This window comes from Cebus imitator, unplaced genomic scaffold (assembly GCF_001604975.1).
Source record: "Cebus imitator isolate Cc_AM_T3 unplaced genomic scaffold, Cebus_imitator-1.0 Scaffold356, whole genome shotgun sequence".
NCBI lineage: Eukaryota > Metazoa > Chordata > Mammalia > Primates > Cebidae > Cebus > Cebus imitator.
Genome location: NW_016107671.1, coordinates 316,268 through 339,165, shown reverse-complemented (window position 1 = coordinate 339,165; position 22,898 = coordinate 316,268). Strand labels below are relative to the sequence as shown.

Genomic DNA, 22,898 nt, shown 5'->3' with positions numbered 1-22,898 from the left:
AAAAAAAAAAAAAAGCCCAGACATGGTGGCTCACATCTGTAATCCCAGCACTTTGGGAGGCCGAGGCAGCAAATCACCTGAGGTCAGGAGTTCAAGACCAGTCTGGCCAACAGGGCAAAACCATATCTCTACTAAAAATACAAAAATTAACCAGGTGCGATGGCACATGCCTGTAATCCCAGCAGGAGGCTAAGGCAAAAAAAATCGCTTGAACCTGGGAGGCAGAGGTTGCAGTGAGCCAAGATTGTGGCAGTGAACTCCAACCTGGGCAACAGAGCAACACTCTGTCTCAAAAAAAAAAAAAAAAAAAGTTCCTGTTCTTAAAAAACACAAAACGGAACTCCCTTAGGAAAAGCTAGTAACCCGAGGGCATAAAAAGTACTGCAAAACCGCTTAAGTATGCTCCTTAGGGAGACACTGAGCAAGGCGGTGAACACATGTCTCTGGGCCAGTGGGACTGAAGGAAGTATCTTTCCTTCTTAATGAACCTGTCTCCTGTCTGGTTTCAGACTAGAGAAACAGGCTCTTTTGAAAGACAGAACCATTAACTACCCATCAACAGCAGACTGTTTATATAATGGAAAACTCTGAAACCTCTATGCAAAGATAAAAAAGTGTGAGAAAAAATGTGATGTAATAGAACATTTAATATGATCCTTTGCTCCTTTGGTGTAAAAAAAAGTATAGCTGGGCCGGGTGTGGTGGCTTACATCTGTAACCCCAGCACTTTCGGAGGCTGAGGCAGGCAGATCACCAGAAGTCAGGAGTTTGAGACCAGCCTGGCTAACATGGTAAAACCCCATCTCTGCTAAAAATAGTAAAACACCCCAGTTGATTTTGTTTATGGCTGCAACATGACTGTAACTTTTTCTTGTCTAGAGGTTGTTTGAAACTTTCCAAAGTGAAACAAAACTTGTTCATTTGCTAAATTATGCTTTTGTGACTTCGTTAAATGTTAACAATGTAAGGCCCAGCACAGTGGTTCATGCCTGTAATCCTAGCTCTTTGGGAGGCCGAGGTGGGTAGATCACTTGAGGTCAGGAGTTCGAGACTATCCTGGCCAATATGGTGAAACCCCATCTTTACTAAAATTACAAAAATCAGCTGGGCATGATGGCATGCACCTGTAATCCCAGCTACTCGGGAGGCTGAGGCAGGAGAATTGCTTGAACCCAGGAGGTGGAGGTTGCAGTGAGCAGAGATCGCTCCACTGTACACCAGACTGGGTGACAGAGCAAGACTCAGTCTCAAAAAAGAGAATTCCTTATTCACAGTAAATTCCCAAAGTGGGTTATTCTCAAGCACATATGCATAAACTCCAAGATTTGTGTCCTGCTCCTTTGCAGGTGACCTTCCTTCCAATAGCACTCAAAGTCCTTAATCCAGGATCCTTCCGGGTGATAACCCCCATAGCAAGGCATCTTCAGATTCACACCTACAAGTGGGGAGTTATCTACCTTATGTTGTGATTGTTTTGAGATATGGTCTCACTGTGTCACCCCAGATGGACTACAGTGGTGCCATCACAGCTCACTCAATCCTCCTGCCTCAGCCCCCAGGAGTAACTGAAACTATAGGCAGAGGGCCTGTGACCATGCCCTTATCACTTTTGTACTTTTTATTGACAGGTTTTGCCATGTTGCCCAGGCTGGTCTCAAGACTACTGGCCTTAAGTGATCTGCCCGCCTTTGCTTCCCGAAGTGCTGGGATTACAGGCATGGGCCACCACATCCAGCTATACATATCCTTTAACCCAGCAATTCCACTGGTAGGAATTTACCTATTGATCATCATCAGGGAAGTTGGCCAAGATATTTGTGTAAAGACACATGTAACTCTTTGGGACCAGGTTGAATAAATCATGACACATCCACACAATGATACAGCAAGGGTAAAGACAAGTCACTCTGAAATGATACAGAACACAAAGGGTTTTGTTTTTGAGACAGGGTCTCACCCTGTTGCCCAGGCTGTAGTGCAGTGACCCAATCACAGCTCACTGCGGCCTTACCCTCCCAGGCTGGGGTGATCCACCCCCGCCTGCTGGGTAGTTGGGATTATATGCACATGCCACCATGCCCAGCTAATTTTATATTTTTAGTACAGATGGGGTGTTACCATGACCAGGCTGGAAACCATTTTTCCTGAGACAAGGTCTCTCTTGTCACCCAGGTTGGAGTGTAGGGGTGTTATCACTGCAGTATTAACCTCCCAGGCTCAACTGACCCACCTGCCTCAGCATCCTGAGTAGCTTGGACTACAGGTGTGTGTCACCAAACACATCTCAACATTTTGTAGTGGTAAGGTTTCGCAGTGCTGCCGAGGCTGCTCAACTCCTAAGCTCAAGGTTATCTGGCCTGCCTTGGCCTCTGCAAAGTGCTGGGAGCATAGGCTGATGACCCACCACACCCAACAGAGCTTGCTTGGGCAGGGCCCCAGGAAGAACACTGCTAGGCCTGCTGGATTTTCCTCAAAGACAGCTGCTAGCACCATTCCAAGTCTGAAGCCCACCCTGCTCCTCTCAGGGTTCTGTATGCCTGTGACTGTGCCCAGGCCTGCCTGTGCTTCTTCAGGACATAGTGAGAGGGAGGAGGGCAGATCCATCCTGGAATCCCAGCAAGTGCTGTGTTTATTTTCCAAACAATTTTATTGAAATGTGCCAAGAGTACATGGGCAGCACAAATGTATGAACAGGGAAAAAAAAAAAAAAAATCACATGGACAATAATTTTTAAAAGTGAAGGTTAATCTTGGGAGATATCAGTTCCCCTCTCCCTCCCCCTGCAGATTTCCAGCGTTTCCATTAAGATAAGCCTCTATGAACCTAGCATTAAAAAAAAAGAAAGAAAAAAAGAATACAAGATCTTCTGCAAAAAAACAGAAACAAAAAACAAAAAATGGCGTAAAGGAAAGAGAAATGTCTTCCTGCTCAGATAGGACTCTTCCTAGGCACCTAATTAGGAGGCGTGCTGAGCGGTGGAGAAACACAACTTCAGAGTGTAAGGGTATGGACCATCTGCAAAGAAGGAGAGAGAAGTTTGGTTGGCTCCTCTGTCTTTGGAGGTTCCCCAAACCCATTTTCCTTCAATTTTGTACCCATCTCCCATTTTCTGCAGGTCAGTTGCAGGGGTCTAAGGAGTGACTGCCCAACATGCGGCTTCAAGACAAGCCGATGATCAATTATGCACATTTCTCCTTTTCTTCCTTCATTCCAATGGAGAATCCCATTCCTATCTCCTTCTCTAGCCCAAGGCAATGGGCCTCTCCCAGCAACCGGATGGACAAGTTTTATCTGCTGGCTAGTGTTGCCTCTTTCCTAGGTAAGAGAGTGGCTTTCCTATACCTAAGCCAGTCTCTGATGCAAAGGGAGAATGCTGCCTCCCTGGAGGACAAGCCTGAGCAACTCCCAAGCTGGCAGAGTGGGTGGCAGCAGGTAGTCAGGCTGGCTCTCCCATGGGGAGCATAGGCTGCTCTCCTGGTGACCAGGTCCCACCTGCCTATGTCACCAACAGTGAGAAGATCCCCAGGGTCCTATCTCAAGAGCAGGAAAGATATCCTTGGCCTGAAGCCAGCCAACCCATTAGGTCACCAGGGTGATGCCTGCAGGACACACAGATACTCACTTGGGTTTTTCATCTGGTAATGGTTCAGGAAGCCCAGAGTCTCCAGGGCATCGCTCTTGGATTCCCACTCCAGCAGTCCAGAGGAGCTGCGCTCACCTGATTGCAAAGCAAGGAGAAAAGCAAAGGTTTTAGACTGACCCAATATGAACTAGGCAGCTGCCCATCAATCACCAAGGAACTAACTAGGGGAAGGAGGTAGGCACACAACTCACTTTTGCCTGAGAATACTTTCACAGAAGACGGCCGCTTGACTCCGAGCTCATCGCAGATCTGCAAAAAAAACAGATAGTAAATGAACTCTGAAACAAAAAGTCTGCCATACAGGATTCAAGCAGACCAGGCCCTGCAGGACTCAATACTTGGAAGTTTTTGGGAGAAAAGGCTTCTAGATTTTATCACACCCTCTAAGGCATCCCTGTGCCATAATAAAGGCCAGCAACACCACTAGTAAGGTGCCTGAAATGGGAAGCTGCTTTCTTCTCTCCCATCTTCAGCAGGCATCTGGTTATCGGCACCAGGCTGCACCGGGCTGTTTGCTGAACTCAAGGCCAACATTTCAGACCACAGCCAGATCCACCTGAGTTCCTCCTCCTCCCTTCCTGCCGCCTCAGTTCCCCCTGGCTGAGCTTTATAGGGCCCACCTTCTGATGGCATCAGGGTGATGGCACCCTGAGGCTCCGCCAACGTGGCTGTTGTGAAATGGGCCCTCACCATTGGGCCTGTGAAGCAGCTTTCCTAGCACATGAGCAGTTGCCCTGCTTGTCAAAAATGCAAGGAAGGAGTGCGGCAAATGCTACCATTGCTAGAAACTCGGTGCCATTCTCACTTTGTCTAGTTTGAGAGAAGGGATCCCTATCTGTCCTGGCCTCTGCTGTGTCCCCAGCACTCAACTGAGGGCCAGGCAGGGCAGGAGTTCAATAGCTATTTGCAAAAAAGACCGAAATGAACAGGCTGCTTCGGCTATGATAAGGACCCGACTGCCTGCGCAGCTCCATGGTACGCACCTCAAAGAAGTTCTCCTCGGTCACCTCCAGCGGGGCGTTGAAGAAGTGCAGCACGTTGCTGGGGTGCTGGATGCGGTTCTTGGCTGCCTGCTCCGGGGTGGAGAACCGATTGTTCCGGGATTCACTGAAGTCTTTGTAACTGCAAGACCCATCTTCCAACCCGTATGACTGACCGGGCATGATGGCTGGCTGCTTGGAGACACTGCAAGGGGGAAGAAAGGAGAGCCTCTACCTTAGCCAAAGTTGTCCCCCAAGCCTTCCTCTGTTGCCTCCAGAGGTTCAGCTGGCCCTGTTTGCCTTGGGGCATTGCTCTACAGCTGAAGCGAGGGTGACCCATTTTCTCCTGTGGTGTCAGAAGAATGTCTGGGAACATACCTGCCGCACCCCATTTCTGTGTGGGTAAACACTGCAGCCTCACTATGCTGCTCTGCTGGGCTCCATTCCCTTCCCTTTCTCTCCCCCATACCTGTGCCACCCTCTTTAGCCCAAGCACCTACCAGACATTCAGCTTCTGCCCAAACATGAAGTTGTTGTTGAGGTGGGTAATGGCCCGGTCCACAGCATAGCCATCAGCCATCTCCACCATGGCGGCCCCCGGCTTGCTTTTCATGAATTTCACCTTAGGAAGAGCAGGTGCAGTCAGCACCTCTGTCCGGCTACCAGGGACCCCTCTCTTGTCCCTCCCAAGTTAGCATATCTCCTGCTTTGGGCCCCCACGTCCTCACAGGTGAATCAGGACCTCTAGAAAAACATGACTGGCCCACACCAAGTGCTCAACTCAAGATGAGAAGCAGAGCCTGGGCTGTGTTTTCAACTGTGGGACATAACCCATCAGTGGGTCATTTAGTGAGGCAGAACAGAAAACTCTGCAGGAATGAGAAAAAAATCAGCCACTTTCACCATTTTGCCTGCGACACACAGACATGTTACCTATGGATGTCTGTATCTACGGTCAGAAGGTAAAATCCTCCTTCAACTGGGTCACAACAGAGCGGTGCTGGCTCTGAGTCCTGCTTCCCATAAAGGCTATGTGAACTTGGGTAGGTTATTTAACCCCTGTGCTCCACTTCCCCCACCCATCTCATGAAGGATTGTGAGAAATTACACAAGTCACTACATGCAAAGCACCTTTAACAGTGCCTAATAAGATCACTTCACCTGTGTTACGAGCTACTCTAAGTAACGGGCCAAGTCAGGAGCTGCACAGAGGCTCCCAAGGCCCTTAATGTAAGCAAAACACCACCCAGTCTCAGGGAGACGCTCAGCCACCACCCAGCACCAGCCAACTGTCCCATGTGAAGGCAGGAAGGCCCAGCGTCGCCAGGTCGTCTCAAGTTTTCAGGAGAAAATCCTTTCATGATGGTGTTTCACTATGAACAAATTCATTTTTGTTTTCTAAATCTCTATATTCATGTACTGGTAAATATTAGTACTTTTATGTGATAAAGTCCTTTTTTTTTTTTCTTATAAAAAACAATGGTGATTCAAAAACAAAACACCCACAGTGAGGATCAAATAGAGCCCATGTGCAAGCAGGCTGACTGGGCTCACTGAGTCACTCGCTCGGGCTGCCTGCCCTGCGCCAGACTCCCCCTGTGCTGACTGGCAAGATACAAGCTCAAGCGAGGGACCCAGCAGCCCTGGAGGCAGCTCACCTTCTCCACATTGCCATACAAGCAGAAGACATTGAAGACTCGGTCACAGTTCATCTTAGATTGATCCAAGCCATAGACCATGAGCACAGGGCTGTCGGCGTGAGGGCCATACTCGGGTGGTGGGGGAGGGGGTGGGGGGTGCCCATACTGGGGGCCGTAGCGACTTGGGCCCCGACGGTGACCCCCCACTGGTGGACCCATCCTTCTCCCTTCGTAGTGAGGTGGGGGGGGCCCGTAGCCCTCATCATGGTAATGGCTGTGGTACCCACCGTGGGGCCCTCCTGGGGGGTGGGAAGGAAAGAGAGGGAGGACGGGTGAGAATTTGCACGGCGGGCGGCGGGCAGGGGCACATGAGCCACGGGAGTCCACGGAGGGGAACCCCCTGCCCTCACCATATTCTGCGGGGTGATCTCCCAGGAGAGGGGGCTGCCTCTGGCGTTTGTTGGGGTTGCTGCCAGGGTCACCTGCAGACAGAGAAAACAGTTAGAGTCTCACTCAGAAATTAGGGTCTCTCCCTCCCTCCTGACTGCACAGGCTGATCCGAGTCCCCCAGCTCCTGCAAGCCATAAGCCCTCCCTTCCTCAAGGGCTATATCCTTCCTTCTTTTGTGATCTGACCTATGGCGGGCATGAAGCCCCAGCCTCAAAGCTGGCACCCACTCTCCCTCCCCTACTCATACCAAAGGGCTGATCTTGTTCTGTGAAGGACAAGGCCAGGTTGTGTGCTCTCACCTGCCCTGGCCCTGGGAGGAAGCCCAGCTCCTGGGCCCTCTGAGGAACCTGCAGCTGCTATGGAAGCTGATATACTGTGGGGGCCAAAAGCAGCTTTCAAAACCGACTCCCAATGAAGGGAGAGTAGATTAAGACCAGGAAAATAACCCAGGTGGAAAGGAATCTTGATCCCCAAAGCCCCCAAGGATCTAGGATCTCTAGGCCGTCTCTCTAGGTCCCTTCTTTCTTAATCCCAGTCCCCCCTCCCTCCCAGTCCTGCCAGCCCAAGAGGGACTGACTATAGGAGCTGACAAGCAGGGCAACAGCAGAATCAGTTCAAAGAAGCAATCATGTACAAGGCATCGACATTCCCACATCCAACAATGGCGCAGATCCACCCCGACCCCAGCAGTTCATAATCGCTGCCGTTAACTTAGCGCTTAAGTGGCAGGCACTGGGCTAAGCGCTTTACAGACATCACAGCTTCTCAAATTCCTCACAACAACCCTATGAGGTAGGTTCTGATATTGTAGCCCCATTTTACAGATAGGAAAACTGAGTCATTAACTTTTAACTGAGCAGTTAAAAGACACTTTGGCCCAAAGTCACAAAGTCAGTGGCTGAGCCAGATTTGAACCCAGGTCTGGCTGACTCCAAAACTCAGGGCTGGAAACCACTGCCCTTTCCTGCCACCCAGCCTGGGTTTTGTTAACAGTCATTACAAAGATGGAAAGGACTACTTACAGCAGAAGTACAGAGTACAATGTCCATTTTTCACAAAAACAAATCTGTATTTTCTCTTACCATTGGACGCTTCAACAGTGAGTTAGCACAGTTCTGAAAGATGGCGTCCCATCAAACATACACTGCGACCCTGCATCACATGGTTTTACAGTCATAAATACAAGTCACGGTACACATCCGCTACAATTTTTTTAAAGAATTGTTTTAAAAGTCAGTATTTTGATTAAATCAAAAATGGCTCACAGATGTTCTGTCCTCAGAAGATATCAGAAAAGTGGAAATAAAGGTGTATGAAGTGGGTAGTGTCCCTCCGTGTTGTCACCTCCTCAAATATGTGCTGCAGTGCGGTGGTGCGGTGCTTCTGGCTGTGTAGCGCTCCGTGTGCGTGTCTCCTGGTATGAGGTGTGCCAGTGGCCCCACTACGCTCGTGCTTTTGGCCTTGGGAGCGCGCCTGGTTACCCGCCAGCAGGTAACTGTGTGCCTCTGAGCTGTTTGGCTGTCTGGTTTTTGGTCTGTTTGGTTTTTTGATTTTTTTTTGTTGTTGTGGTTTAAGTTTTTTTTTTTTTTGGTTTCTGATCTCCAGTTGGTGCAGGTTATGTTGGCAGCCGGTGACTGCAGAAAAAATAAAAATATCAAAACAGAAAAAAAGAAGGCCCTCCCCAAACCAAAGGACTTAAAAAACAAAACCCATATGGCGAGGAATGGAGAGAGGATCCTATTGTCTTGGAGGCCCATGGAATCTACTTCAGTCTATGAAACGTTCTCCGAAAAGAGCACCGCTCGCTGGCTGGCTGGGAGAGCTCTGTTCTCTGTGTTTCCTACTTCTGTGTACATTCTCGGGTTCAAGTTTGCTTGGATTTTGACTTTTTTTTAAAAAAATGTTTAATAAAAAAGCAGTGTCTGCTGCCATGTTGCGTCTCTTTCTCTCTTTGTCTCTGTATGCCTCTGTCTCTGTGCTTGTAGCTGTTCCTTGGAGCGCGGTGTGGTGTTCTTGATGTAGTGAGCTCAAGTCTGCGGCTGTTTCTGGGGACGTGGTGGAGGCTGCATGTTCTGTTTTCTCCAGGAAGAGCTAGTGGTTTTCTACCCTGTGTGTTGGTGAGCAATGTGCAGAGGCAGAGCCGCTGAAGTATGGTTCCTGAGGGGTGGCGAAGCACCGCCCTCACTCCAGGTCACCTCATCAGCCCTCGTTTTTTTTGGCCCCAGCCTTGGGGCTGCCAAAGCTGAGAGGCATCAAAACCAATGCACAGCCAGCCCCTGCCACTAGCCCCTGCCGGTCTGCACATCTTCTATTTATGTTCCTTGGAGAAGAAATGGTTGTTGCCATGTTTCTGTTAGCAGTCATGTAATGCCATTGCCCGCTCTGGTACATTCACTTGATCACCAATTTGCCTCTGACCTTTGGAGGGAGCAGCCAGGCCCACAGGGCCCACTGTGAGGATCCTGGGGAGAGTCTAGCCCACCCTGCCCACTGCTTCCCAGATGCAAGGGCGAGCAAGACAGGCCTGCCTAGGAATGGGGGCCTCTGGCCTCTCAGGACCTGTGCGATGTCAGCATCGAGCATCCTCCCTCAGCCCATGGACTGGTCCGACGTTATCAGACCAAGACAGACACAGAGATGGACGGTCTTGCTGGGGGGCTGCCGCTGTTTCTCATAGGCAATCCTCCACCTCTCCCTCCTACCAAAAGCAAACCATTCTTGACAGACACTAGGAAGGGGGCTGTCCATTTGGGCCCCCTGCAGAGATGTTGCGTCCCCTCTACAAATGATGTGAGGCATGTCCGCCCTGATCCAATCCAGAGTGTCTCACCTCCACAGGGTCAGCTTGCTCAAAGGCTCGCTACAAGAGCCCAGGAGACCTCATCACCCCCCACACTGTTACTCCCCCAAATCAGACCCTCTCAACAGCATAGAACAAGAGGACAATTTCTGGCTCAGCAAGAATGGAGTCACTGACCTTAACCAGACTCTCAAAGGAGCCACCCCCATGCCTCATCCGCAGTGAGGCCCTGCTCCCAGCCCATCCAGGCTTCCTGGGCAGCATCGGAGGACCATAAGCAGCAGCGAGAACCCATGGAGGCCCCTCACTCCCCCTCTCCCACTAAGGTGTCAAGAGCTGACCCCAAGGCCCTCCCATGTCCATGGGGAGCCCAATGGCATTACATAACCCTGAGCCCAGGCCTATGAAGTGCTAGTCGAGTGAAGGCAAGACGGGTATATTTAGAACAAAGTGGCCGTCAGGATTACCTTGTCCACTGAGATTGGGGTTTGTGTAGTCCCAAGTATCCTGATCATTCTTGAACACATTCAAGCGTGTAGGCTGCAAGAAGACAAGACTTGACGTCAGCCATTCCCCAGCTCACCTGGAAGCTAACGGGGAGCAGGGAACCTCCCAGACGTACCTTTGCGTATTCAATCTTCAGAGTGCAACAACCAGAATAGATATCGGCCCCATTGAGCGAAGCCTTGGCCCGCTGGGCACTCTGAACAGAGTCAAATGTGAGTCAAGTTAAGGAAAGCCCCAACGCAGGAGATCTTTGAGAAGAGCTTCATTGCTCCAGAAACAGATAAAGACAAGGTAGTATCCAGAGACTGTGGTGTACGTGGAGGCTTTGGAATCAGCTCACTGCCCAGCCACTAGCCTCAGGTTAACAGACCGTAACGGTGGAGATGGACTCAACGCTGCCCTGGGTGAAAAGTTACTGGCCAGAGTTCTCTTGCAATCTGCACCCCCACATATGCCCACCAGCAACCTCTTCTGCCACCACACTACCTTCATCTCAGTCCTCTCAGGCCCTTTGACTAAATCTGAAACATCAACCCGATTACACCTCTGCCCGCAAAGCCCATCAGTGGCTTTTGCCTGCCTAAAGCATCACACTACTGTCTGTCTAGGATGCCCTAAAAACTTCTTTCAATGTCTATTACAAACTCCTGTCCACTTGCCACCTACTCTGCAGTCCTCAGGTCTTTCAGGTTCTGCAATACAAGCCCCTTTCAACTTTGCAGAGACTGTTTCTTCCACCTTGAATATCAGCTCCTATTTGCTCATAGAAATAGAACATTACCTCCTCAGAAACCTTCCCACATTCCCCACCCCACCCCGTTTTTTTTTAATATGGAGTCTGGCTCTATTGCCCAGGCTGGAGTGCAGTGGCATAATCTCAGCTCACTGCAACCTCCGCCTCTCAGGCTCAAGCAATTCTCCTGCCTTAGCCTCCCGAGTAGCTAGAATTATAGACATCCACCACCACACCCGGCTAATTTTTTGTATTTTTATGAGACAGGTTTCACCACGTTGGCCAGGCTGGTCTTGAACTTCTGATCTCAGGTGATACACCCACCTTGGCCTCCCAATGTGCTGGTATTATAGACACGAGCCTCTGCACCCAGCCCCACATCCCTTTTAAATTCCAACAGGGACATTTTCTCAGGACCTCTTTGAGACTGTGTTCCCCAGACGTTGGTCACTCGTATTTGGCTTGGAAAAAATATCTTTTTTTTTTTTTTTTTTTTTTTTTTTGAGACGGAGTTTCGCTCTTGTTACCCAGGCTGGAGTGCAATGGCGCGATCTCGGCTCACCGCAACCTCCGCCTCCTGGGTTCAGGCAATTCTCCTGCCCCAGCCTCCTGAGTCGCTGGGATTACAGGCACGCGCCACCATGCCCAGCTAATTTTTTGTAGTTTTAGTAGAGACGGGGTTTCACCATGTTGACCAGGATGGTCTCGATCTCTTGACCTCGTGATCCACCCGCCTCGGCCTCCCACAGTGCTGGGATTACAGGCTTGAGCCACCGCGCCCGGCTGGAAAAAATATCTTTAAAAATAAATTCCAGCAGAGCACAGTGGCTCACGCCCATAATCCCAGCACTTTAGGAGTCTGAGGTGGGTAGATCATGAGGTCAGGAGATCAAGACCATCCTGGCTAAGACAGGGAAACCCCATCTCTACTAAAAGTACGAAAAAAAAAAAAAAAAAAAATAGGTATGGTGACATGTGCCTGTAGTTTCAGCTATTCAGGAAGCTGAGGCAGGAAAATCACTTGAACCCGGGAGGTGGAGATTGCAACGAGCTGAGATCGTGTTACTGCACTCCAGCCTGGGTGACATGGCGAAACTTCGTCTCAAAAATAAATAAATAAATAAATAAAAATTAATTCGTTTCGTATTTCCTAACACTGCTCTCTCCCCTAAGATTTACACACCCACACGATATGCCTGGTTCTGTAACTGCCTCCCTGCTCAGTCACTGGGCTCTGTGAAGGCACCTGGCATATGGCAGGGCACTCCCATGGTCAGGAGACACATGCTGGCTCAAAGAACGGCCATTGCCAAGCCCTGGAAGAGTCCCTACCCTAAGCAACACCTGTTTTTTAGCAAAGGATATTCCACCATGGCCTGAACTCCATTCTTCCGGAAAATGACAATTCTCTGAACAGGGCCACAAGGATTACAGATAGTGTAAAGAACATCCTGCAAAAGCAAACACAGCCAAGATGAAGGGGCACTGGCAGGTCAGTTTGGCCTGGGGGAGGGAATAGGGAAAAAGGGAAGACGGGAGACCTCACAAGGCACCACAAGGAATGTCTGCTGGCACATACCGTGGTGATCGAATAGATGGGGTTCAGGATGGTAAAGAGAAGCACACTGTTCACGCTCCGGGAGTCATCCGAGTCCCCGGGGCGGGAGATCTTCTGGCTGGTAGAGTAGTTAACAAAAGCTGGGTGACCGGCAATGTATATTTGGTTGTCGGCTGCGTAGTTCACTGCATTGCAAGCCCCCAACACATCTTCAAACTCCACCAGTGCTTGTCGCTTTTTAGGCATTACCACCACATAGCTGGCAGAGAAAAAACAGGTTTCAGTTCTCTCAGGAAAACGGAGATAGAAGGGAATCATTCAATTTTTTGAGAACTGACTCTTCCATGGCTTCTGGACTCCTCTGCAAACCGATCATGGTCCCTGAACTGAACACCCTGTGCCACAAGCAGTACCACAGGCCAAAGAGGTCTAGCTCAGCCATCACCTCCTCTGGGAAGCCTGACCTCTCCTCACCAGACTGTCAGATGCTGCCCACAGAAGGCTTCTTGCACTTACGCTATCACAGTGCAAATCATTCTGGCAGGCAACTTTCTAAGAGAAGGAATCCAGAACAGTTGTGCTCACTACTGTATCTGCAGTACATAGCACGCACCAAATATTTAGTAACTATTTGGTGAATAAAACATTATTGGCCAGGAACAGTGGATGTTACAGTGAGTAACAGTGGCCTGTAACCTGAAAACTTGGGAGGCCTAGGTGGACTGATTACTTGGGCCCAGGAGTTTGAGACCAGCCAGGCCAACATGGCAAAACCTTGCCTCTACAAAATAAAAATAAAAATTAGCTGGGTGTGGTGGCGTGTGCCTGTAGTCCCAGCTACTCATGAGGCTGAGGTGGAAGGACTGCCTGAGCCTGCATGAGATTGTGCCACTACGGTCAAGCCTGGGCCACAGAGTAAGATCCTGCCCTGTCTCACAAGAGATCACTGACTAGAGACTACAAGGCAGAGAAGGAAGGAGGGAAAAAGGATCATGGAATTTGCTGTCATCAGACACAAAGTAAAATGGCCAGCCCAAAAGCAGATAAGCCACAGAACCTAGACCAGAATGGCAAAGAAATCACCATTTCCAACCAGAAATCGTAGAGACATAAGGACACCAAGGAGTCAACTTTGGAAGCCGAACTCCTGGCCCAAGCCCAATACCTGATGGGTCCAAACTCCTGCAAGGCCTCCACAAGGTCAGCTTCCACCACACCATCAATCAGGCCCCTGATGTGGACAACTGGGGAGGCTGGGGTTTTGTGCGGGTCATCGTAGTTCTCCTGAGAAAGGAAGCAGAAACAAGAATTCTTTCTGTTTCTGTACAAGATGAAGGCCCAGTGGCCTCTGTGCTGTTGTAGATCCAGTCAGAAAAGACAGCTGGATGCTACCCAAGCAGGATGCACAGGACAGAGCAGAGGCAGCAGTTGAAGCCCATCACCCCAAAAGGATTCTGTATCAGAATAGTGGTCCTGAGTACGTGGTCACTTGCCCACTGGCTCTTCCTGCAGCTTCTGAGGGAAGGCAGAATGGAGGGAGGACCACACAAGTCCCAAATCCTTACATTATTCCAGGAACTTCTCTCTCTCCCCACTGGTCCACTCAACCAAGGAAACATGAACAAAGAGTAGCTGGGAAAGGAGACAAGCTAGCAGAAGGGCTCTAACAGCTATCCGCCACAGTTTGAATGAGGACATCCCCTTTGGATGTGCCCCAAGTTCTTTGCCCTTTCGCTGGCTGAGCCATCATCACCCAGCTAAGCACGCCTGTTCCCCACCACTCACACCCGGGTTCAGTCACAGCAAAAAACAATACATGCCCCAGAAACTGGGGCAGCTAGGCCAGTCTTGACCCCTTCTAATCCTGAATCACCCTCCCACTAAAACCTGCTTTGAAAATTACTGCCTAGGTCAGACTACGGAAAAGACAAGGCCGTCTTTTAGAAAGAGAAGAAACTCCAACCCCTACCATTAAGAAGGAAGACTGCTCCTTCCTAGAAATATCTTATACCCAGTCACACACAGAAGCCTTTGGTCATCAGGAAGGTTAACTCACTTCCACTTCTCCTGGGCTCTGGGGACAGCCTCAAGACTGAGAATCACTGGGGACAAGCGCGTGTAATGGGGGTAGAATAGGATTCAATTTCAAGAACAAACTACCTGAACCACAGGGGGTTCTAACTCCCGTTCTAACTCCAGCCCTGCCCCTCACTAGCTAATTCACCTCAACTCTCCTGGCCCATTACCCCCTCTGTAAATCGGGAATCCCAGTATCGACCCAAACCTCACCGAAGAGCGTCAATAATTCAATTAAGATGTCTCTAAAACCCGTGGGACAAGTCCTGAGGAAGATCAAGACGCTACCAACTCCTTAACTCCTAAACCCCGGACACCCCCGCAAACAGGTTGCACTGCAAGACTTCAAGATTTTGTAGGGAGTGGGGACTGGGCCTCAACCCAAAAACAACGACTGGTATTTTCGGAGGGAGTGATTACTAGGAGCCGAAATGCTTCCAGCATGGCCAGGAAGGGTTGGTTTATCAAACCCTCCGTACCCAATGAATCCCCAGAAATTGTAAGCAGGCCTGTGATGGTTTTAAAGCTTCACTTAATTCCTAAACAGCAAAAAAAGCATTTCACAAGTTCCATCTTCCCATTTTCAATACCCACAAAAATGGGTGAGATACTCTCTGTTCTGGCATTTATGCTCTAACACATCCATTTCTGTATAGAAACAAGGCTGGATCTTTAATTAAGCTGCGATCCGACGGAATTCCCCACTCGAGAGGACAAGGCCGTCGCCCACTCCTTCCCAATCACGAAGCGCTCCCACAACCGCCCACGAGGCCGGGCGGGAGAACTGCGCCTGCGCAAGAGGCCAGCGAAGAAAACGATAAAGGGTGAAAAAAAACGGCCCGGCCGCGTGCCCGGCCCCCACACGCCAGCCCGCGGCGCTTGCGCACTAGGCCAATCGCCTCACGAGCTACTTCCTCCGCGCACCCCACACCCCTCTCCGGACTGCGCGCAGGCGCAGGCGCCTGTCCTCGCGCAAACCCCGCCGTTTGCCCAACGGCCGCCCCTTCCCCTCCCCCACTCTCTCAACAGCGCGAAGGCCTGGGCGCGTGCGCAGAGACCCCTAAAAAATTAAAATGCCCTCAAGTGGGAAATTGTCCCCCACTTCCCGGCCTTCCCGGCGCCCAGGGCCCTGGCCTCACCCCGCCGCCGCCGCCCGCCGCCCCAGCTCCTCCACCGCCACCGCCGCCGCCTCCGTGCTGGTCGCCAGCGTTGTCAGTCTTCAGCCGCTTAGGGGCCCGGCCGCCCTCACTGCCGCCGCCGTAGTAGCGGCCACCGCCGCCTCCGCCGCCCGCCGCCGCCATCTTCACCATCGCTCCCGACCGCCTCCGCTGCTCGTCCGGCTGCTGCCTCTGCTCCAGCCGCCGACGCCGCTTCTCCGCCCGGGGCAGCAGCCTCCGCGACATGGCGGCGCAGAACCCGCCTCCCCCCGCCTCTCATTGGGGGAGGGACACGCCCGTCACCCGCCGCCCCCACCCGATAGGGGGAGCCACTGGTCCCGCCGCGGGGGGAGGGTAGGCCTCCACACGCCTCGCGCGCCTATTGGACACTGCCCACGCCGTTCTGCAGGAGGGACCGCCCTCGTTTGTCTGAGACACTCTTTATAGGTGATCGCTTTCTGCCAGTCATTCCGTCAACCCCGCCGCCTTAAAATAAAATCCAATTTAATAGGTCAGATTTCTAGGGCCGCTGGCCTCTCTAACAGCACGTGATAGGAGCGGCGCACCAAACCGCCCAAGAATCCCCGCCTCCCTCCCGCTTTCACTGGTCTCCTCGCTAATCCGTCAAGCCGAAAGTCTTCAGCACCCAGTCACAATGACTACCTTTCCGCGCCACTTCACAAGGAGACAAGGAAGCCCCGCCCTTTTTTGGTCTCTCTCCAGTGGTTACTACGGATGCCCATTCTTCTGCGTCTCCACTGATTGGTCAACGAAGAGCGCAGCGCACCCTCTCACCAGATGGTAGGACTCCTGGTACGCTCTGATTGGATAAAAATGGGGAGCCCCACCCCAGGATAGGCGCTTTTTGGTGCAGTCTCGGAGACGAGCGAAGGCGAAAAACGCATGCGCCAATGTGCTTTCAGGCGCCGCCCAGAGGCGGGGCCACCCCTCAAGAGAGCGACGGCCTAGAGTACCCAGAGTATTTATGCAGCTCCTGCTGTGTGCGCCCCGGAAGGCTAGACCGCGATTGACAGGAACTCCCAAGATATCTCTGTCGCGATCACTGTACCCTGTTCCTCTCCACCTCTAGAAGGGATTCTTTAAAATCCCAAATCAACCTTCTCCTCAATATAAAACCACTTGCTGCTGCCGACTGTCTTCGGACCCTGCCCAGTTCTATATTCAGCCGCAACCCCTTTCAGTTTCCCTTGGGAAAAGGCTCCTCCTCTCACTGTTGATCTGCGCCGGTGCAGCCCTTTCCACCTGGAAGTCCCTCCACTACCCCTCGGGCAGGAGCTAAGGGCTAAGTCATCTTGTCCGTGCGATCTCAGTTCACAGGTCCCTGCGGTCCCAGACCCCCAGGCTTCCCCACAAAGCCATCACTCAAGGCCTGTGGTTTTCACCTGACAGCTCGACCCTTTTGAGCGCTATAGGAGGTCCTGGCCCCGACCTTGGAGAGGGTGGCCACCTACCAAGTGCGCAGTGTAGCACCTGGCACAGTGCAAGCCCCCTGCACAGGGGAGGCGTTCTTGAGATCTGTGCTTGCTTCGGGCCTTTCCTCCTCAAGGGCGGGGTAAGACCACCGGCACTGCCCCGCAGAGAATGCCAGAGGGTATCTCCAGCCTCCAGCGAAGCCCGACTGGCTGAGCCTGAGGGTGGAGAGAGGAGCGCTCCAGTTATCGCCGGCAGGCGGCGGGGCAAACGAGGATTGACCCAAAAGCTAACGTTATGGGGCTGCCCCGCGCGTGTGGCGGGGTGGGACGGGTGGGGGGAGGCGGTGGGCACCGCAGCGAAGCTATTGGCAAGTGACGATGTCGCCAAAGGGTGGGGGAAGCGAAGCTAGCGTCGTGAGAAAGGCGTGGACGCCCAAAAAGTTCTCCAGAACCTTTCCGCCCGGCTGACCGGGGCTCTCGAGTTGAGGTCCTGGTGGAAACTGACTTTGAAATGGAGGTCGTGTGTTGTGACTCACACCTGTAATCCCAGCACTTTGAGATGCCGAGGCGGGAGGCTCGCTTGAACCCAGGACTTCGAGACTAGCCTGGGCAACGAAGTGTGACCCCGTCATTACAAAAAATACAAAAATTAGCCAGACGTGGTGCCGCGTGGCTGTAGTCCCAGCTACTTGGGAGGCCGAAGCGGGAGGATCGCTGGAGCCCAGGAGTTCGAGGTTGCAGTGAGCTGTGATTACACTCCTGCATTCCAGCCTGGGCGACCGATCCAGACCCTATCTCAGAAAAAATGGGGTCAATGGTAATTCGAGAGGGGGACAGGCCTGGTGGGTCTGCTGGTAAAGGGAAATAAAGTTTGGGGAGGAGGCCCTGCTGGGGACCGCGCCCTGCTGGGGACCTCGGCCAGCTCCCCTTCCCCCCACCCCTCCGACACCGGGAAGATCCCAATACGCTAGCGGAAGAGACACGGGGGCGGGGCCGCGTCTGAAGCACGTGACCCGTGTGACGGGAGAAGGCGGGGCCGGTCGCGACGAAGGGCGGGGTCGCTCTGTCCCAACGTCAGAGGAATGCGGTGGGGGGGGAGGGGGAGAGAGGGGGCCCCTCCCCTCCCCGCCCCCGCGCCCGGCCCGGACGCCCCTCGCGCCGGCGCGCGCGGCCGGAACGCGGCGGAACGGATTCCCTGGCGCTGCACGTTCCAGGCCGCCGGCCCGGCCTCGTGACCCGCGCCCCCCGCCCTCCCCGCCGCCGCCCCGCCCCCACCCCGCTGCTTCGACCCCAGTCCCCGGCTGCGCGCGGCGCCGCCCGCCAGTGCCCCCGTCACCCTCCCGGACCCCTCGCCCCCAGCCCCTACCAGCTCGGCGGCGAGCCTGGCCGGCCGTCCCGGATCGAAAAGAGCAGACACTGGGAAGTTTTGGGAGAGGGAGGGGCGGACCTTAAAGGGACCGCGACCTTTTTTCAGTCCCGTAGTGGAGAGAAAAATTGGGGGGAGGGGGCGCTGGAGCGGAGACGCTGCAGGGGACCGAGGGTCACCCTGCGGGGGAATGAATGGAGGAAACCAGTCGAGAAAGGAGTGGGAAGACCTTGGAGCCGCGGTGTTCGGGCTCCGCGTCCCTTTTCGCCCAAAACCCACCCCCGCCCCCCGCCGGCAGAAAGTCACGCAGTTGTTTGAGACTCGCGCATCATTCCTCCTGGTCAGCCAAGTGTTGTTTTGGCTGAGGCAAGTGTTTGGGGTGTCCATTGCGCACGTAGGGAAATGGGCTGAAGAGACGCAAGTGACTAACCCAGGATGCCACAGCTTGCCAGTGGCATGGCGGGGCTGGTCTGACGCCTGAGCAGACGCATCCCCACTGCACTGCAGGGCCTATTAGGGTGATGGGGGACGCTGTAGTGAAGGGGGGTTCAGAGCAGGGGCCTGGACCCCACCCTGCCGTGGTTCCAATGTGGAGGCTGCATTTACTGTCTCTGTACCCTTGGGAAAGTCACAGCCTTCCTCGTCTGTTAGTGGTATGGCAATAGCAGCTTGGTCTGGGTGGTCATGAGGAATGCAGAGAATGTCTGGAAACGGGGGACCTCAGGGCCTACCCCCATTTCACAGATGAAGTAAAACTGGCCCGGAGAGCGGAAGAACCGCGGAAAATTACCACGGCTGAGCAGCCTCTGAAAGAGCAAGTCGCTCCCGTTCTTAAACCTCACAAAGCTTAATCCGACCCTTCAAATCCTTGTAAACCCATGCCAGCCAGGCACGGTGGCCTTCTCTGTAATCCCAGCACTTTGCAAAGTCGAGGGGGACAGATTGCTTGAGTCTGGGAGTTCGTGACCAAGCTGGGCAACATGGTGAAACCTCTCTACATAAAATGCAGGCCGGATGCGGTGGCTCACACCTGTAATCCCAGCACTTTGGGAGGCCGCGGCAGACGGGTAACGAGGTCGAGAGATCGAGACCATCCTGGCCAACACGGTGAAACCTTGTCTCTACTAAAAATACAAAAATTAGCTGGGTGCTGTGGCGCACTCCTGTGAGTCCCAGCTACTCGGGATCCTGAGGCGAGAGAATCACCTGAACCTGGGAGGCGGAGGTTGCAGTGACCCGAAATGAGAAAAGAGAAAGAAAAATAATGCTGCTGTGACAATTCCTAGTGATACCTGTTTGTGTTCATGTGTGAGTTTTCAGGGCATATACCTAGGAGTGGGATTGTTGGGTCACGCAACATATTTTAACATTTTCCAAAATATCTGTACCATATTTTTTTTTTCCTGTACTACATTGTTTTCCAAAGTATCTGTACCATATATTCCCACCAGCAGTATATGAGGTCTCATTTGTCACCCAAGCTGGAGTGCAGTGATGCATGCACAGCTCACTGCAGCCTCGACCTCCTGGGCTCAAGCAGTCTTCCCACTTCAGCCTCCTGAGTAGCTGAGACTACAGCCACATGCCATCGTGTCCTTTTTTTTTTTTGAGATGGAATCTCAGTCTGTTGCCCAGGCTGAAGCGCAGGGGCGTGATCTCCACTCACTGCAACCTCTGCCTCCCAGGTTCAAGCGATTATTCTGCCTCAGCCTCTCGAGTAGCTGTAATTACAAGCACACGCCACTACGCCAGACTAATTTTTGTAGTTTTAGAAGAGATGGGGTTTCACCATGTTGTCCAAGCTGGTCTTGAACTTCTGCCCTCAAGTGATCTGCCCGCCTCGATCTCCTAAAGTGCTGGGAATACAGGCATGAGCTACAGCGCCCAGCTGCTCTAATTTTTTTTTTTTTTTTTTTTAGAGACAGGGGTCTCACTATGTTGCCCAGGGTGGTCTTGAACTTCCGGGCTCAAGCAGTCCTCCCACTTCAGTGTTAGGATTATAGGTATGATTGGGCCGGGCGCGGTGGCTCAAGCCTGTAATCCCAGCACTTTGGGAGGCCGAGGCGGGTGGATCACAAGGTCAAGAGATCGAGACCATCCTGGTCAACATGGTGAAACCCCGTCTCTACTAAAAATACAAAAAATTAGCTGGGCATGGTGGCGCGTGTCTGTAATCCCAGCTACTCAGGAGGCTGAGGCAGGAGAATTGCCTGAACCCAGGAGGCGGAGGTTGCGGTGAGCCGAGATCACGCCATTGCACTCCAGCCTGGGCAACAAGAGCGAAACTCCGTCTCAAAAAAAAAAAAAAAAAAAGGATTATAGGTATGAGCCAGGCACGAAGCCTTGGTGTCTTCTGCTGTTCTTTTCCAAAACTTCTTCAATTTTGATAAGCTTTTCTCCTTTTCCAGTAAAAATTCTGAGGCTCTGAATTTCCCTCTCCATTTTAATTTGGCTGCATTTTACAGAAAGGTGTTTTGGAACATCCATTCTAATTTCTCTCAAGCAGATGGCATCTAACTTACCTTCCTGTTGTGGATTGCTAAAATACTTGCAAGTTGGTACATTTCGCATTTTGAAAGATTTCACCAAATTACCCTCCATTAGCACTGTAACAATTCGAGTTCTCAGGAATTCCATATAAAAAAGGAATTTTCCCCACTGTCCCAAAATACTGCATCCTTTTTTTAACATTTGTCAATCTGAGGTAAAAACTGGTTTTAATTTTCATTTATGTTTACCTTATTGCATGAATCGTGTATGAGTGTATGCCATATGTTTTCACATGGGAATGGAAATAGCTAGAGAAAAAACATCCCGGGGAGAAGAAACAGCAAATGCAAAAGCCCTGAAGTGGTGGGCCAAGCACGGTGGCTCACACCTGTAATCCCAGCACTCTGGCCAAGGAGGGCAGATCATGAAGTCAGGAGTTCAAGACCAGCCTGGCCAACATGGTGAAACCCTGTCTCTACTAAAAATACAAAAATTAACCCGGCGTGGTGGTGGGCACCTGTAATCCCAGCTACTTGGAAGGCTGAAGCAGAAGAATCCCTTGAACCCAGGAGGCGGAGGTTTCCGTGAGCCAAGATCATGCCATTGCACTGCAGCCTAGGTAAAGAGACTGAAACTCCATCTCAAAAAAATTTTTTTTTGTTGGCCAGGGGTGGTGGCTCATGCCTGTAATCCCAGCACTTTTGGGAGGCTGAAGCAGGTGGATCACCTGAGGTTGGGAGTTTGAGACCAGCCTGACCAACTGACCAACACGGAGAAACCCCATCACTACTAAAAATACACACACACACAGAAAGACAGAGAGAGAGAGAGAGAGAGAGAGAAAGAGAAACAGGCAGGCGCCTGTAGTCCCAGCTACTTGGGAGGCTGAGGCAGGAAACTCCCTTGAAACCAGGAGGCGGAGGTTGCAGTGAGCTGAGATACTGCCATTGTACTCTAGCCTGGGCAACAAAAGCGAAACTCCAACTCAAAAAAAAAAAAAAGAAATTTTTTTCGGCCAGGCACAGTGGCTCACACCTGTAATCCCCAGCACTTTGGGAGGCCAAGGCAGGCAGATCACCTGAGGTCAGGAGTTTGGGAGCAGCCTAGCTAACAAGGTGAAACCCTGTCTCCACTAAAAATACAAAAATGAGCTGGACGTGGTGGCAGGTGCCTGTAGTCCCAGCTACTTGGGAGGCTGAGGCAAGAGAATCGCTTGAACCTGGGAGGCAGAGGTTGCAGTGAGCCGAGATTGCGCCACTGCATTCCAGCCTAGGCAAAAAGAGCAAAACTCTGTATCAAAAAAAAAAAAAAGTTTTTGTAGAGACAGGGTCTTGCTGTGTTGCCTAGGCTGGTCTCAAACTCTTGGCCTCAAGTTATCCTCCTGCCTTGGCCCACCAAAATGCTGGGATTACAGGAAAGCCATAGTGCGTGAACATCTCCTATCTTTCTAGTTCATTCCCTTCAGAACCTCACTTCCAAGGTCCCACTGGCCCTATCACCTTTCACTGTCCCTCAGCCCCCTCATGCCTTCCCACAGACTACATTCCTTGACCCACTGCTACAGCTACTCCCTTAAACACATTTTCTCCTCACCTCCCCCCCACCACCATAGTCATCTGGCAGAAACCCAGTCCTTGTTAAACCTAAGGCTCCACCTGCATGTGCCTGATCTGTGCAGCTGAATGTGGGTGGAGAAAAATGTGCTCTAGTGTTAAGGAGACCTACCTGAAATTGACGCTTGTTGACTTGAAATGAGCCTGCGATGCATCCGGACAACCTTGCCCCGTCTCCCTGGTCTCTTGGCTCTCCCAGATGATAGATCATTATCATACCTTTTCAAACCTCCAGCAGTTTCATTTTTGTTGGTTTTTTTTTTTTTTTTTTTTTTCATTATTTATCTTGTTCATTGGTAGATTTTATTTCCTTAGATATTTATTATGGCTGGCTGTTTTTAAATTCTGGCCTTATTGGAGATGGAGTTTTGCTCTTGTTACCCAGGCTGGAGTGCAATGGCGCGCTCTCTGCTCACCGCAACCTTCGTTTCCTGGGTTCAAGCAGTTCTCCT

At 51.8% G+C, this 22,898-nt stretch overlaps 1 protein-coding gene across 6 annotated transcripts; it reads right to left on the bottom strand.

The window, feature by feature from the left end:
• Positions 1-2,624: 2,624 nt before the first annotated feature.
• Positions 2,625-18,447, bottom strand: HNRNPL (heterogeneous nuclear ribonucleoprotein L). Of its 6 annotated transcripts, XM_017506564.2 has the most exons (14): positions 15,527-15,804; positions 14,558-14,560; positions 13,477-13,595; positions 12,333-12,570; positions 12,119-12,204; positions 10,136-10,232; positions 9,981-10,053; positions 6,674-6,745; positions 6,282-6,562; positions 5,124-5,245; positions 4,627-4,828; positions 3,835-3,892; positions 3,623-3,718; positions 2,627-3,015 (listed from the first exon to the last, which is right to left on the bottom strand). In XM_017506564.2, exons 1-14 carry the CDS (start codon positions 15,788-15,790, stop codon positions 2,957-2,959), a joined length of 1,770 nt encoding a protein of 589 aa, XP_017362053.1. In that variant the 5' UTR covers positions 15,791-15,804; the 3' UTR covers positions 2,627-2,956. The 6 variants fall into 6 exon arrangements, with proteins under 6 accessions (XP_017362052.1, XP_037586650.1, XP_017362053.1 ...); XM_017506563.2 differs by lacking the exons at positions 14,558-14,560; positions 15,527-15,804 and adding an exon at positions 18,344-18,447 and having other exon boundaries at positions 2,625-3,015; XM_037730722.1 differs by having other exon boundaries at positions 2,625-3,015; positions 6,282-6,745; positions 15,527-16,157.
• Between the last annotated feature and the right edge of the window lie 4,451 nt (positions 18,448-22,898).